Source organism: Taeniopygia guttata, chromosome 3 (assembly GCF_048771995.1).
Source record: "Taeniopygia guttata chromosome 3, bTaeGut7.mat, whole genome shotgun sequence".
NCBI classification, from domain to species: Eukaryota; Metazoa; Chordata; class Aves; order Passeriformes; family Estrildidae; genus Taeniopygia; species Taeniopygia guttata.
In genome coordinates this window covers 46,818,591-46,835,351 of record NC_133027.1, presented here as the reverse complement: position 1 = coordinate 46,835,351, position 16,761 = coordinate 46,818,591, and the positions used below count along the sequence as shown (strand labels likewise).

The 16,761-nt window shown below is 36.7% G+C and overlaps 1 protein-coding gene across 7 annotated transcripts in view; it reads left to right on the top strand.

The window, feature by feature from the left end:
* WASF1 (WASP family member 1) overlaps positions 1–16,761 on the top strand; it is an 86,591-nt gene that overhangs the window by 46,680 nt on the left and 23,150 nt on the right. For 6 of the 7 annotated variants that reach the window (XM_030267738.4, XM_030267737.4, XM_030267736.4 and 3 more), the window contains exon 2: positions 11,316–11,476. In XM_030267738.4, coding sequence (XP_030123598.1) covers positions 11,344–11,476 — 133 coding nt within the window. In that variant the 5' untranslated portion in view covers positions 11,316–11,343. Of the gene's footprint in view, positions 1–1,774; positions 1,901–11,315; positions 11,477–16,761 lie in introns of those variants that run through there. The other variant, XM_072926776.1, reaches the window with a different exon arrangement.

Here is a 16,761-nt window from a genome sequence, read left to right as displayed (position 1 = left end):
CTGTAAAAACTCCCTCTCCAGCTCTCTTGTAGCCACCTTTAGGTACTGGAAGGTGTTGTAGGATCTCCGTGGAGCTCTCTCTAAAGAGTGAGCAACCCAACTCTTAGTCTGTCTCCACAGGAGAGGTGCTCCAGCTCTGTGATCCACCTCGTGGTCCTCATCTGGACCCTTCAATTTTATTTTTTTTCTGCTAAGTAAGAACAGAAATTTACAACTTGGTAGAATTGATAGCACGGAAAGTGTGTGACATCTCTAAATACCTAGATGTTACAAACAATGAGAAATAATAATTAAAGTATGTAATCTGAAAGTATAGGGAAACAAAGCTCAGAGGAAAGAGGGGGAATGGACACATTTTCATATGTGTGGTGTGTAGCTGGTTGTAAGAGGTTACCCAAGAAATTGCTGGAAATACCTTATTTCAAATGATGATATTTTAATGGAAAAATTATTGTCCCAAATGACACTTCCTACTGTGTAGAAAACAGGCACATCTGAAAACAGGCACATCTGAGTGCTCCAGTCTTTACTTAGCAAGTCTTTAACTCACTTCATCTGGTGTAACAACTTTTGTTGTTACACCAGGTGAATGATGTAATGATCTGTTTCTAGCCTGCCACAGTATAAATCATTATTAAAATAGTATTTATTTTTATATTTTATATATTATAATAATGGAAATCATTATTAAATCATCATCGGTGTTTCTGGGCTGTGAAATATTTAATAATATTTCATTTCAAAAGTAAACAATTTCTCTGTAGATGTTAATACCTTTTTTCTGCAGCATGGCTCTTCAAACATGTAAGTAACAAAAATGGCAGTAGACAGGGAAAAATGTTTTTCTGCATTGACATTTTTTGCAACAAATCCTCTTCTCAGGAATTTCATTGTTCACAAGAGGGGGAAATTAATCTACAGAGAAGCTCTGCTAGTAGTAATAAGATGATTATTACACATTTTTATATCCCACTTGATAGCTGGTATATCTTAATTCTTTCTTTAAAACTGTGAAAAAGAAAATCAAACCAAATAATCTGTCATTTGTGGGTTTGGTATCTAAGCATAAAATGTGTTTAGGCACTTGGTGTCATAGCATAAAGTGCAGGGAAGATTTCATTCTTAAATACATGACTCCTTTGTGGCTCTTGCAGTGATATCACCACTTCTTCAAATCTCTAATGTTTTGAGGCATGAAAAGCTGCCAATAGTCATTGTTGACATCTGTAACTAAGTTTAATAAGGGAGTACTAGTTAATATAGTGTGTAGCACTGCTGAATTAAATACAGGAACTTCCTAAGTAGCTCCTTCATTGTGTGATGTTTCTTAGTCACAGCCTGATTACTACTGTAGATTCCCAACATCATTTATTATTTGATTAATATGCAATTTATTTCTCAGATTCATCAGTAATATCAACACAATGCCCAGACTCTTGTATTCCCCTTCCTTCCTTTCCTCATCAATGCACAGCAACTCATTTCTTTCATTTTTGGCACATCATAATTTAATATTTACCCGTTGTAGCTTGGTACCAAAGGAACAATTATTTCCTAATCACTTGCCTTCAGGGGGTTCTCCGCTTGTGTCTGGAGAAAAAGGGCAGTTTGGGAGCATGCCTATGTTTCCTTTGTGAGGACAGCCCTGTTGTTAGGGCAGGGCACTGTGTGCTGAATTCTAATGCCTCGGTGCCAGAGGCAGCCTGTGTGGAAGGGGCAGCGTGGGAGGTGCTGGCTGCGATAGCAGAGCCCCAGCCTGGGGCTCCCTGGGACTGAGGAGCCGTGCAAGTTGTCCGGCCCGTGCCGATGGGAACGCGGCCCTGCAGCGCCCTGGCCAGGCTGAAACCCTCATCCCCCCAGTACCCACCAGGCTGCTTGGCTTAGCAGCCAGGCGCTTCAGGTACCTTTCCTTTAAATATTTATCATTTGCTGCCGCAAAATATTGTCCGTTCAAAAGCAGGTCGTTGTGTATTGGCATAGATTTTTATGTGCGTTTGGTAGATTTTGTAAGATTGTTTAAAAATTACGAGTGTTTGTAATAGGTTTTATCGCGGATTGGCAAAGGACTATGTAACAGAGGTAACTGTTTATGTATGGAATATTTATTTTCAAGGAAAATTGTAGAAATTTTTCAAAGGTAGCTTGTTATAATAAGATATGTTCAAACCACAGAGAAGGTACCTTTAGTTCTGGTACTAAGGTTCTGATTTTAAATTAATACTGGATTAGTTATCTGTCTCTGTCAAGTCTATAATAAAGATCTTTTGTTGCAATCCATCATAGGGCTTTTGTATTATAAACTATACCTAGAAACTGTTAACAGGAAGACTAGATTAATGCAGAGAGAAAAAATGTCATCAGATAAAACATAGGTCTCAAAAAGCAATTTCAAGTTCCATACTATGTTATGCATTAATACATTTTTAGCCTTTGGGGAAAAGAGAAAAACTTGTAATCAAAAATTAATTTGAGCATTCTTGGCTGTACCTAAATTAGAACCCAGGATACTTCCAAAATTGTTATTAATCAAATGACCTGACAGGAGCTCACTAGGAGAAAATTAATGAGTGCAGACTATTCTGAATAATATTTAGCAATGCTGATCAGAAATTTTGCAGCTCTTTTTCTAATTTTACATATGACAATTTAAAATACTTCTATTTTGAGGTAGCCATATGTGTCTGTACATGTATGTTATGCAAATATATTGTACATCTGCTCTTTATTTTTAAATTAACTTCTTCAGAAAGCTTAATAGAAATACAAGTTCAAGAAGTCACTATTTTTTCTTGATTAATATCTTAACAATGAAGTGACATGTGGTTCCATATGACTTAAATATTTCTCCATTAATATATGGACACACTTGTTTAATTTCTTTTTTTTTTTTAATTTTAATTTATTGTAAAATATCATTGCAATTTTTGCTGGTTGGGGTATAATGATTCTCATATTTTCTGGGAACAATTCACAAGATTGATTTTATAAGTCTTCACTGTAATTTAGTGCTATATAGAAGGAATGAAATTGATTATTATTATTTTGTGCCTTTAGGGTTTGGATTTGAAGAATACAATTCTATTCTATCTGGTTTCTGATTATTTACTGGTTTGTAACTTTAAAATACAACAGGTCATTAAAAGATTGGGTCATCATAACTGACAAAAGTTTTAGTTTCAAGATACTAAGAAGTAGAATTATAATGAAAACCAAGCCTAAACACCAATTAATTCACATCTAACATCTGGAAATTCTTAAGGGTGTATTTTAATTTTTAATAGACGTAAGAGAGTTTTTTAACCAGAAATTTTAGTCTTCATGTATTCTGTGTTTTATGTTATATGCATTTTGTAATTAAGCTGTTATACAAAAATGTGGATTATAATTTTCTTATTTCTATTTTTGCTTAACATACCTAATGTGAAGGAAATTTGTAAGTCTAAATGTTTCTTGCTGTAGACATGCTAAACAGTGTTACATCTAATTTTATTCATTGAATCTTGTTGGTAAACCAGAAGTGTAACTGGCTTAGTGCCTTATTGCCCCCAGCAGTCCTGCTGTTCCAAGTAGGTAGTGTTAAACCTGATTTGTTTTTAATGTTTTCTTTTATTTTTCCATTTTGATTTAAATAACTTATTTATTAAGATGAACAGAGATATTTTTACAGTTATTGCCAGACAACTGCAGTAATGATGTCTGGAATTTTTTTTTTTTTTTTTTTTTTTTTTTTTTTTTTTTTTTTTTGCTTATGCTGTAGATTCTATAAAGTTGACATGAAGGACTCAAAAGACACCATAGTAAGATGGAAGCTGTTGGAAAGGTAGTGGAAAATAAAGGAAGTAGCATTTGATGCTTAATAAATTGACTAATCAGTAGGTACTTGTTTATATTCTGGAAAATCATAGTTGAAAACAAAGGAAAAAACTTCAGTTATGTGAAATCAAGCTGAGTTTACCCTTGTAAAAAGGATCTGTCTTGAAAAGCCACAGTTAGTGAGCTGTTTCAACTCCGAATTGTTTGTGAATTCCATTTCATTAATAGGAATCCTGCTTAAAAATAGGGATGAGATTTGCAAAATCCACATGCTGTTTATTTCACCCCATTGCGTTTTTGCACTTGTATTGGGAAAAAGAAGCCAATATTGACCTGAATATTCTCTCCTTGTATTTAGGATACCTTAAGCTTTTGCTCTGTACATGTAATCAGAGTGAAATTTTTCATGAGGAGGAGAGGAAAGGAGAGGGAGAGGGAGAGGAATGTATAAATGATTGTGACGACCTCTCCCACCTGCACACTGGGACAAAAGGGGCCAGAGGCAGCCTGAACAACACACAGTTGGCAGGAATTCCAGACGAGTGGGGACACTGAGGAAAGCCCGAAGAGTGGGTTGTTGGCAGTGGGGAAAAGTAAATGATTTTCCCCAGCAGAATGGGAAATGGTGTGCAAGCCCTGAGGGCTGCACTCACAGGGTGGGGAGTGGTTGCTGCCTGCTGCGATGGTGTGTTTTGTGACACAGCTCATTGACTTGACCCAGATTGCAGCTTCACTCGCTGAAAATATGCTGGAGTTCCCTCTCAACCTTGAGGTAGCCCCTGTAATTATGAACAGATATGTCAACTTTCTCCTCTGAAATATCACTGGTGTTCCTGTTAATGAGGTTGTACTTGTTGCATTGCTACTGGGGAGTCGTATTTTGCACTGTTGCCCGCGCTGAGAACTCTGCTGACACTGCCATCACCAGAGCCATCTCAGTGACAGTGGCTATTTAAGATTTTCTTGAAAAGTTAATTTATCACAGATAAAGCTCTTAAAAGCCAGCATACAAATTATTAATCCCTCAATTTCTTTCCACTCATAGCTTGCCAAAATTACCTTCACTTTGACGATACTAATTCATGGTAGTCACAAGCTACACAGGGCTTAAAATACAGCTTTTTCTTTTCCAGAGTAAAAAATTATTGCCCTTTTTAATTTGTTTAGCTGAATAAATATTAAACTTTTAAATTTTGACAAGGAAGTAGATGTGGCTCTAGTCTGTGTCTGTGATCACATCCAAATTTATTTTCATTTTTTGTGTGCTTTAAAGATGAGTGTGCGGGTGTATACAGGCATAGGGAGAGACTGTAGTCTTGTGATACACAACTGAGAGAAAATTGGTTGGATGGTAGTAGCTGAAAAATAATTTTTTAACAATGTAATTAAGCCTTAGAGATTGACAAGAACTCAAGTCGTACCCATATATGTGACTGTGCTCTCTTTTCTGTTTATCTGATGTGACAGATGTGCTGAGTTGATTGCAGCTTGTTCTATAGGAGGAAAATACTAATTGCCCCAGACAATTAATACAATACAGAAGTCAGTCAATATTAAATACAGAATAAGAATTGCAAATTAATTTTAAATATATTTTATAGTTATATGAAGTAGATTGGTTTTCACAATCTGTTAATTACTGTCTTGCTAATCAAATTATTTCCTGTACAATGTCAGTGAGCTAAATCCTTCAGTGACCCATTGATATATTAATCTATTCCCGAATAATCTTATGATCAGTTCAGCAACAGAATATTTAGAGAGATTGTTGTTGTTATTACTTGGGGAACATTATTTTTCATATTTGTGACTACAAAGAAAATATGACATATTTTAGTGGTGACTCTGTGGTTTATTGAAAAAAGAAATTATCAGCTTCCATTCTGTGCCCTTCATAGGCATTGCTCCTTAGGCTGACCCAACTCTTCTGACTAGAGACAGAACTCGAGGAAACAGCATGAAACAGGGGAGGTTTAGATTGGATGTCAGGAAAAAATTCTTCACCCAGAGCATGGCTGGGCACAGCAACAGGCTCCCCAAGGAAGTGGTCACAGCAGCAAGCCTGACAGAATTCAAGCAGTGTTTGGACAATGCTCTTAGGCACAAGGTGTGATTCTTGGAGTGTCCTGTGCAGGGCCAGGAGTTGGACTTGATGTTCATGATGGATTTCTTCCAGCTCAGGATATTCTATGATTCTATAAATATGTCACAACTTTTTTGAATAGACAATCCAGTATAGGAGGTCTTAAGATGCAAATGATTCATTTTATGCTCATTCTTAAATAGCAGTGATGTCAACATCACATTCCAGTAATATATTCCACATTTATTTTCTTTCACATGCTTTTTAATTGCAATAAAGTCTTTTTGTAGTTAGTTGAAGTTAGAAAAAATGTTTGAAAGTGAGTTGCAGAAGACTGAGATTTGAGGGAAATGTTCCAAGGAGAAGATTTTCCATTCTGCGACGTGGCTCACAGAAAGGATTCCAAAACTGTAAAATTAACCAATTTCTGTTGAATTGTCAATTTAGGATGTCAGTTGTCATCTTGTCAGATCTGAGATGTATCCTTTAAGGGATGTTAATTCCTTTAGAATTTTAAAATTGTTACGTTGACTCAGCAGTAGGTGGCTGTGACCTACTTTGTTGAGGGACACCACACTGTAGGTGTCTGTTTCTTCTTAAATTTGTACCTGATCTCGATCTTGCAGTGAGAGCTGCAGAAAAACACGGAACACAAATTCTTTGCACATTTACCTTCCATAGTAGAGGAGTGCATTATAAGAATTTCATCTTTAGATTTTCTCCAACTGGTATGACTTATGATGTCTTGTAATATAATTAAAAGAAAATTTACCAGGAGAATGAACTTGGTTTTTTAACTTAATTCTGGTTTTACCAGATTTGTTAACACATTCAATTTTTTTTATTAACTTGTGTATAGTGTAGATGCAGTTAGTACAGGATTATGTAAGCAAATATAAGAACTATTATATATTCTATTTGTGATTCCTAGGATGGATGGGGGGAAGGGTTAAATTGACTGTTGCATTTGAAACTGTGGTCTGTTCTGCCAGCAGCTGGAACGTGATCAATTAAGTGGGACATATGAAAGGCATTGCTGTTGCACATTGTTAAAGAAAAATTACAAGCAATATTGTAATACTGAGGTCTAAAGATATATTCTGGAAATGGCTGGATATAAATTTGACTCCATCAAAGCAAGGGCATTCCATGCTGGATTATTAGCATGTTATAGAAAAAAATAATAGATTAATTTTAAAATTATTCTATTAATGCTAAGAAAATAATGACATTTTTAGTAAGGATGAAATGTAACCTAATCAGAAGTAAATTTTCATTAATAAAAACCATGTGATCATGAAATTTCATTAGTCATCTGAAAATGAAACTGAAGTGTAATTTAATTTTTAGTTAAATTGTGGGGCAGGTTAGTTCATTTTCCCCACCTTACTGTTGTGTTTTCACTCCTACTTGTCTTACTATACTTGTTAAAAAACCTGAATCGTTCCTGTGACTACTGACATCTTAGATTTTTCACAAGCTTCTAGTGAGTCATGTAACATTTCTCCACACATCTTGCAATTCTGAAATATTTCTACAGGAGGGCATTGAAGGGAAGGCGGTAGCTTGTTTCCTGCCCCAGTACTCCCCAGGGACTTTTCTGAGCACCAGCAGCCGGGGACCCTGTCCTGCTCGGAGCCAGGGCTGTGGCCGTGGGGGCAGGTACCCTCAGAGCAGGTTTCTAAGGTTTCCGAGCTACTGCCAGCAGTGCTTGAGAACTGTGAGACGGGGAAATCTCATTCACCCCCTAAGATCCCTAATAGCTGGGATTAGAAGAGGACTGGGCAACAGATTCAACAACTTGCTTTTTTGATAAGAAGTGTGGTCAAATCTTGTTAAATCTGTTATTCTGAAAACATTTTAATTAGCTCTCTTTAGTGCCTTGTTCAGCTAGTTTTTTAAGTAATAGCAACTAATTGAAAAGCAACTCAAGCATTTTACCTAATTCCTGAAAAATGACATATGAAAGCATAGTAGCTTAACAAAAACATTAGGCATAACTGTTATGTACACACAGTTGTATTCTGTACTCATACTCAAAACATATGTGAGGGGGATGAGTTTGTGCCAGCCATTGTGCAAATGAAGTAGCAAAGGGTTTTGCAAAGAAGATTAGAGTTGGCTTCTCGAGTGGATTCAGAGTGCTTCAAAGGGTGTATAGGAAGTGGGGCAGAAGAGTTTTCAATAGTGACTCTCCAAATGACATCGGCGCCTCAGGAGTTTCATTTGAAGATCATTATGGAGTGAAGTACTTCCAGTTAACTGAGTGCAAACTAGTGCCACTTCACTTCAGAGTAGCTGCCTCCGAAGATTTGCATGGAGTTGCAGGGAAGAGGAGGTAGTTGTGTTTGGGGATTTCCTTGCCTTCCTGAGTTCTGAGCTGGGAAGCAGTAGGGCTGAGGGGAGGGAGACCTGTGTGACAGGAGGAGAGCTGTAAACCTCTGAGGAGGTGTCATGTAACCTCTCAACCGAGGGATTCTCTTATGCACTGACAAGCTGCTTCTCTCTTCTGCCTGTCTGGGGTTGTGAACACTTTCCAGGGCTTACTTGAGAGTGACATGGTAACAGGATTTCATGATCTAGGAATGAATATATCCTTTGCTGCCCTAATGGCTTGGGTAATGCATGGCTTGGGAGCTGGGGTGGGAGGGAGGAAGGGGGGGAGGATGTGTGCTTTTTTTTTTTTTTTTTGCATTTTGCCTAAAGGATATAAAAGATTGTTAACAATGCTTTTTTTTTTTTTTCCTCTTTCACAGCTCTAAAGCTACATAATAAACATAGTGATTTCAGATTTTTTCAGCTTTCTTGTTATGAACTACTTTAGGAAAAATATCTTTTGTAGGAGTGAAGAAATTGTGTAAGAGTGGTAAAGTTCCACTTGCTGTTGCACACCTGATACTACTCCCTTGTTGGGATCATTAGTTACAATTAGGAAGGAATCATCAAGACCTTCTAGTGTTTGCAACAAACTGCAAAGAATATGAGGTCCATAGTGGACAAATTACCAGCAGGTACTTTTGTTGTATAGTGCATCCTGTGGCAATTAGTTTCAGAATTTATTGAACATTGTGTGAAATGCCTTTTCCTTTGTTTTAAGCATATTTAAGTGGTATTTTCCTTTGTTGCCTCCCTTGTTTTATTTCTGTGGGAATCTGGTAAATATCCTCTCTTTAGGCTTTGCATAGTTTTCAACTATTGGGAGTATTTTTAAAGGTGTTGGTTATATCTTCTGTTGTTTGCTTCCCTTCCAAATTTATTCCTCTTTGAAAACTACACCTTTTAGCATACTTACTGCTCCTACTGCTGCCTTTTCTAGTTATACTATGTGTTTGTGTAGGACAGCCACAACAGCATTATTCAGATATTAGAAAATGCTGAAAGTGTGAAATTTTTCTGTGAAAATGTTTATTTACATACTTGTTTGGACCTACTTTAAAAGACTTTTCTACTTGGTATTTATGCAACACTGTCATTAAAGGAGTAATCAAGAAAGGGCTCAACTTTGGAATTAATATTTAATTGCATCTGTAGAACACTGCTCACATATCATTTGTTGTGTGTCTTTGACAGGGACAAAATGGTTCCTTTATTTTTTGTTGGGGATCCATGATAAAAAACCTATAGTTAAACATTCATGATCACTTTTTCATTGCTTCCATCTGAGACAGCATTCAGATTTGCACTTTTTATTTTATTTGGTTTGTGTGTAAAGTCTAGCTTTTCAGTACTTAGGTACTTAGTGACTAGAAAGATTTAGGATATTTCTAGCAAATGAAAGTAAATAAAAATCATAGAATATTTTTGATTGTTCTGTCAAGAAAATAAGAGTGGTAGACATGATGTTGAAATGCAATGAACGAGATGCAATCGGATCCTGGAAACACAGAGGTGTTTCTCAGGTCCACTTAAGGATCCCACCTGGGTCCATCAGCTATGAGCCCTGGCTTCAGTGAAAGAATATACTCCCGGGAAACCAGGCAAGGAGAAATCTAAGCAGTCTGTGAGGTGAAAGTACTCCTTTACAGTCACCTTTGCATCTTCTAATTCACTGTGCCATTCTAGTTCAGCAAAATTTCAGCTCTATCTTGTCCAGTTATGCAAATAAACCCTCTAAGTTTTGACCAACTAAGGATAACAGTGGCTAAATATATACTGTAGGGAAAGTGCATTCTGTGGCTCAACACAAAGAACTGGCTGTATCTTGAGAACATTTTAGGTAAGACTCCTAAGCAGAGGACAGATGAAACAGGTGAGCTGGATGGTTTAGGAGCTGCATGTGGGTTGTGTTGTGGACAACCTGTTTTCCTTTGGTCTGGAGAAAGCATAATCTCTTCTGCAGTGGGAAGGGAGAGTAAGTTACACCAACACTAAATGTATCCATTCTCTGTGTATCAAGTGGGAATCTTCTCAGAGTGTTACATGACAAATGATGAAAAAATACAGAATTTTAGGAAGTCAGCTTTTTGTTAAGAAGAATTTTAGTAAACTGGTAATAATAAAATAATAAAATAATAATATAATATAAAATATATAATAAAATAAATATAATATATAATAATACCATGTAAAATATAATAATAATACAGTAATAAAAATAAATAATAAGCAGCACTAATGAGATGAGGGAGGTAACTTGCCCTCTGGGAAACTCTTTCCAATCAGTCTCATGGGTGCAGAAAATTACCAGCCTGGGATTCACAGGCATAGACAATTCTTATGCTGTCTGTAGAACTAGTAAAGGCTCTTGCTGTATTTACCATTTGAATTTGAAAAGTGTGAAAGGGTAGGATTTCTGAGTCCTGGAGGGTATTGCACTACAAATCTACTGTGGAGACTTTCACATTTGGAGGATTCATTGTTAGCTGAATTAATTGTCAGTAGCAGTGGAGGAGGAAGGGCAACATCTTCTCTTTTCCTACCTTGACTATGTATGATTTAGAAGTGATGTTCGGATAAGAAGGGTGACTCCTGCTGGTAGCATGATACAATGAATGAATCTACCTTTCGACTATAATGGACAACAACTAGTTCGACTTCGACCTCATAACGAAAGGACTTTTTGCTGGACTTTGCTTGCACTGAATAAGGAAGTAGTCCATCAAGAACACAATCTTTTTCTAATGGTTTTGGACTGCAGAGATTTTTAGGGGGGTGGGGGGTTTAGGAAAAAACAAAAACTGTAAAAAATTATTTGTCACTTCAGTGGAATCTGAATCAGGTAAAGATTTAAAGAGAGAGAATGAAATAATCTATCTCTGGGAAAAGAAGAAAATATTTAGGTGCTTACAGAGCAAGGAACTCCATCAGTACTATGGAGCTATTTTTATCTGTTGGGATTAGTCAATTTAACCTCAGACATAACCTGAATTTAAAATATTTACAATTAAAATTATGACAGTACTGTGTATTTTCTCTGCAGGTTTGCTGGTCCTCTGATACATTTCAGAATGCCGCTGGTAAAAAGGAACATAGACCCCAGGCACTTGTGCCACACAGCTCTGCCCCGAGGTATCAAGAACGAGTTGGAATGTGTCACCAATATTTCCTTGGCAAATATAATCAGACAACTGAGCAGTCTAAGTAAGTACATTGTCTTAATAGCTGTATTTAGAACTAATATATTTTACAGTCACAGAAGTATGAACACCTTTTCAGTTGCTCAGTAGAAAATTGTCACTGGGTCTGGAATGTGGTGTTTTTGTGGGTAGTGTCTAGCATGGATGTCTGTGAAGGAATACTAGGGCCTTTTCTAGCAGCACATCTTAAAACACTTCATCCATATATTTCTGTTACCAGAGGAATATGACAGGAAAATATAGCTGGTAATTGATGAAGTCAGTAATTGCTAACCTTAGAGCAATTCTTGAGTAGGGAATATGACTTAATGAGAAATATATCACTGGTTGCTTAATTCTCTCTGCTTAAACCCTTGGTCATTCAGGAAAAAAGAGGAGTTGCCTTTTGAAATAGTATACCCAGAAATGTAATTATTATATGGTATTTAAAATAGTTAAAGATTTTTCTTCCTTTTTCTCCTGTCAACAATTGTACCCTTGGTGCGTTTGAGAGAAGTGAATACTTCTCGAGCTGTGAAACTCTGAAGGAGTTTTGCTGAAAAGACTGATCTCTGGCTTGTTTCTTCTTTAAGTTACAGCAACTTAAAAAGTTGTTAGATGAACCAGCATGATCACATTTGAATTTCCAATACTACAAGCGCTTTTTAACCACTAGGACATTACTAAAACTACCAACACATTAAATATTTAAATGTGTGTTAATATACATCCAAAGTGTGAAAACTTTTCCAGCTCCGTCATTTTCTTAGAGTCACAGGTGATGTAGCCTAATTTGTTGTTTAGATTGATTTAATTATTGGTTTGATGATACTCTGTATGGTGTCTGTTGTGGCAGCCTTTCAAAACTGTTAGGGTGCCATTAGGTGGAAGACTTAATTGAGGACATTGAATTATGGAATTGAGACAGGAATGCTTACAGCACATAAATATGAACATTATTAATATGTTAATATTAACATATTAATAATGTTCATATTATTAATGAACAGCAGCAACAAAGGAAAATAACTATTTGAATACTTTTCAGCGAACCAAGAGCATATCATATCAGGATGCAGTATATGATCACTATCTGCAGTTTTGCTTCATTCTGCGAAAAGCCCTTCCCAAACTACCTGCTCATGTACTAGGTTCCCATTCCAAGTCACTCTTATTAATGTTGTATTATTTTATTTTAGTTTGCTTATTTTAAAAATTTGCACTTGATTATAAGCTTCATCTGGGGAGTTTGCTTTTGTAGGTGGCCTGCCAAATATATATTTGCCGTTTTCATTTCGAAGTATTATTTGACCCTAAAAAACCCAACAGTAACTTCTAACTCAACATCATGGTCTCAGATTCACTTATTGAGATTCAGGTGGCTTTGCTATGTTTTCTTGGTATACAGATCTCATATCTGATGTTGTATGTACTGCTGCTTATGAGGAGGTTGGGATGAAGCAATACTAGAACAAAAGGGACTCAATTAAGGAAGAAAAAAAGAAATTAAGAATATCCGTTGAATGCTCGCACTTTTATTACATGGTTTGCCTAACATATAGCAGAAAAACATTTGCAGGGGAATGTAATCATATCTGTGTATACCTCCTCTTTGTAAAAGCAGTGTGGTTCTTCCCTGAAACATGCATTCATGTACTTATACCAAGTTTTTGTATGATACTGTGTGTGTTTTCAACAAAAACAAAAACCCAAACTTTTTTCCTGCAATTGAAATAGAGCATGTTTTGCAAACTAGTCCTTATTTCTCAGCAGTACTGAAGACTCTTCTTTAAAAATGGGGACCATGTTACAAAGGTTTGAGTACTTGTGAAAGTATTTTGTTCCAGAATTCTTTCAGCTTTTCTGCCTGTTTATGCTAGGAGCAATACAAATTCAAAAATATTCAGGAGTTCTGGAATAGGAATTTTGTGTCTCATGCTTACACCCAAATAACCAGTCTTCACTTGGTGCGTCACTGTTATACAGCGAGGTCTGCTGACATGCAGATAAATTTTAGTAGTTGCCTGTGAGTCACAGCTAGCAGGCATGGTTTTGCAGCAGTCCCCTGGCAACCAGCTTCTCTGCAGTCCTTCCCTTTTTGTTTTCCATGGATAATGTGTACGTTTGAGAATCAGCCTTTAAGTTGTAGACAAAATGAGCTTTACTCTGAGAGTGGAAACTGAGAGCTCTGGTAGGGTTTTGTTTCCTTAAAACTAAAACTGCTTTTGCTGGTAAAGTTATGCAAATTTAAATGAATGGTCTTTGACCTGATTAACAATCAGTCATCTCTGTCTCTAAGATTTTTCATTTACTTACCCTCAAATAGGGCATCAATCTTCTGCCATTATGGTTATGATTCTCAAGACCAGGCAGTCTTAACCTTTGTTCTGACATGATATGGAGAAAGAGTGCTGTCATGGAATTGGAGCCACCAGTACTCTAAACAATACCAAAAGTCATTATTGAGAAAAAATAAGCATAGAGTTTTGTCATGTAAGTCATTGGATCTCCATTTTTGGAGATATTAACATCTCAACTGGATTAGTCAAGCAGCTGGATCTAATTGGATCTGCTTTGCACAGGGTGTTGGACTAGATGACTTTTGGAAGTCTTGTAACCTGAACAGGATTGTATTTCTATGCTCTTGGATAGATTTAAATAGGCTATACAAGCAGAAACAATACCTTTGAAATGACAGGAATTCTGTTTTCCCGTGTTTCAGTATAAAATTTAAAGACGTTTACATCACTATGTCAGTGATAACTACCATGTGTCTCCATAAAAATTATCAAACCTTTCATAGCTTATTTGATGTGCTGCTTCTAATTGTTGAGTTTGAGAAATTTTTTGACCTTTAAAAGAAGTAGAGATCAAAGGACAAAATATTTATTTCTGCTTTGAGTGATAGTCCTTTATCCCTGAAGCATGAAAACATGTCAGTCTGTCATGATACAACATACAAAATTGCCAGTAAGTAATTTTTTCCCCCGTCTATTCCCAGTCTTCTCTTACTTCATAAAAGTATCTGTTTTCTGACAGCTTTTCTTAGCACTGTGGCAGAACAGAAACTCTCTGGACAACAGCAACAACTGTCTTAAGTTTCCTAGCCATTCTTCCCGGTATTTCTTTCTAACAGGATCTGCTTTGAGGAAGTGCTTACCTAATGTTTGCAGCAATATTGCACATACATTAGTGCTCTCTATACGTTGGTGTAATGTCAGGCCATAACATTCCCGCATACATGAAACACAACTGATAGCATTGTGCAGCTGTGCCATTGTTAGAAGGCAGATAAATAGTTCTCTTGTGTGAATGTAGCCTCCTCATTTTGTTCACAGCTATTGACCAATCTTGTTTTTCCTTTTATTCAGCTGTTCCATGGAAACAGAATCTCTGTACCACGTAAGAAACTTAACTGATGGGGTTTGTTCTCGGCCCCGGTCTCTGACACCTCCATCTAGGGAGGAGAACATTTCTCTTTTTGAGTATGTGTCTTGAATGAATATTTGTATTGCAGGCATTCAGACTAGGACTTTTATTCAATCATAGCAAGATGTCATTCCTCATTTCTTTCATTTACTTCTGCATAACCAAAGAGAATGCTGCATAATTCTGCTAAGCTGGAGTGCCTTATACGTTAGTGAAAACAATTTTCACTTAACATTGAACCTTTCATAGCCTTTTCCCTATTTCTGTCTTTTCTGTGTAGTATATCTATTTTTACCCTGTTCATCTAATTCTTTCTTTTCCTTGCCCCTTATTTGTTAGTTTTCAGGAGTGAAAGCCTGACTTTGGAGCAAATAATTTCTCCCCCTTATTTTTTCTTCTCAGATGTGCTTAAGTTTTCTTTCTTATTTTTTGCTTACCATGCCTTCCCCAAAGGAGTTCATCTTGTGAGAGACACTTTTTCAGCTCAGGAAAACCTTTAGTTTGTCATGACTTAAGGTATTAACATTCAGTAAATGGGAAATATTTCTCCAGAAATACCTATCTGCAAGGTGTTGGGACTGCAACTAATTTTTAGAACCAGGCCTCTTGAGCTCGAAGACCAGCCTCTCTCTTCACCTTGTGTGTACAACATCTTCAGCACATGGTAAGGTTCTCACATGCTGCATCATTGGAAGTAAATATCTGCAGATCTGCAGCTAGAGCTTCAGTCAGTATTCCAGAACCCCTGTGTTGCATCTTGCCCTGCCCATCCTCCTTCTCAGTGTGTTCAGAAAGACATTCCTTGTGAATTTTCTTCATTAGTCACTCCTCTTTATTCATTATTATTACAATTGCCAGGGAACACAAGTGTTCTTGCACACAAGGGGGTAAGGAAACTGATGGACTTGAAAATTAAACGCTAACTCAGCTTGAGAGAGCCTCAACCTCTCAAAATCTGCCATCTGATTTCTTGATGTTGTCTTTGCAGCAGTGGCAACACGACACTGTTTTGTGTCCATCCTGAATGGTAATGAGAGGATGAACAAGGGGTCAGTAAAGTTTCATTGAAAGCAACTATGTTTTAGCAGAAAAAAGTCCCACCTGTCATTCTTTGCCTACATAAAGCAGTGAGTTCGGGTTATGTTAGAAATGAAAGGAAGAGCAAGACTTCCCTGTGAAATGATCATTAGCACTGCTACTTTCCACGTAAGTTCAGCTCTCAGCAGTCTCTTTCACATATTTCTGAATACATAATGGTAATCTCAGCTAGTTTACTTGATAATATCCTCAGTGGGCCGTAACAAATGGTATCTTGGACTTCTATGGCTGAAGAGTTTTGAAGGCTGACTTCTTTTTGGATGTCAACAAGAGGCATCAGACCTGCTCTCGTTACGGTCTTTAACAAAGTTTATTTGATACTTCTGATGCCCTGGTCAGGTTGTCTGATAAACATCTGGTTCAATTTTCCTGGCTAAAGGAATCAAGTTGTCTCCTCAGTACTCTGATACTCCTACTATAATGCCCTCACATTTTCATAATGAAAGTTCCTAATTAGCATCAGTGCTATGTATTTAGTATGTCATTTTGCAGAGCTTGCTCAGACATAACCACTGAAGTTCCCAAGGATCTACCAAGGTTCTTATGTCCAAATTCAGTCTCCTAGCTTTTAGTCTGTTTTAGTCTGTTTCCTAATCACATAGCTGTGAGATTGAAATGATCCTGATGAGAAATAAGCCAAACATTCAGATACATCTTGTTTTTTTCTAAAAAGTAAATTGTGTAGTGAAGATTTGAAGCTGAATCAACAGGCTATGGATATGTTAAATTATATGTCAGAAATAATGAAAGAGGAAAAATGTATTAATAGACTTAGAATATCTT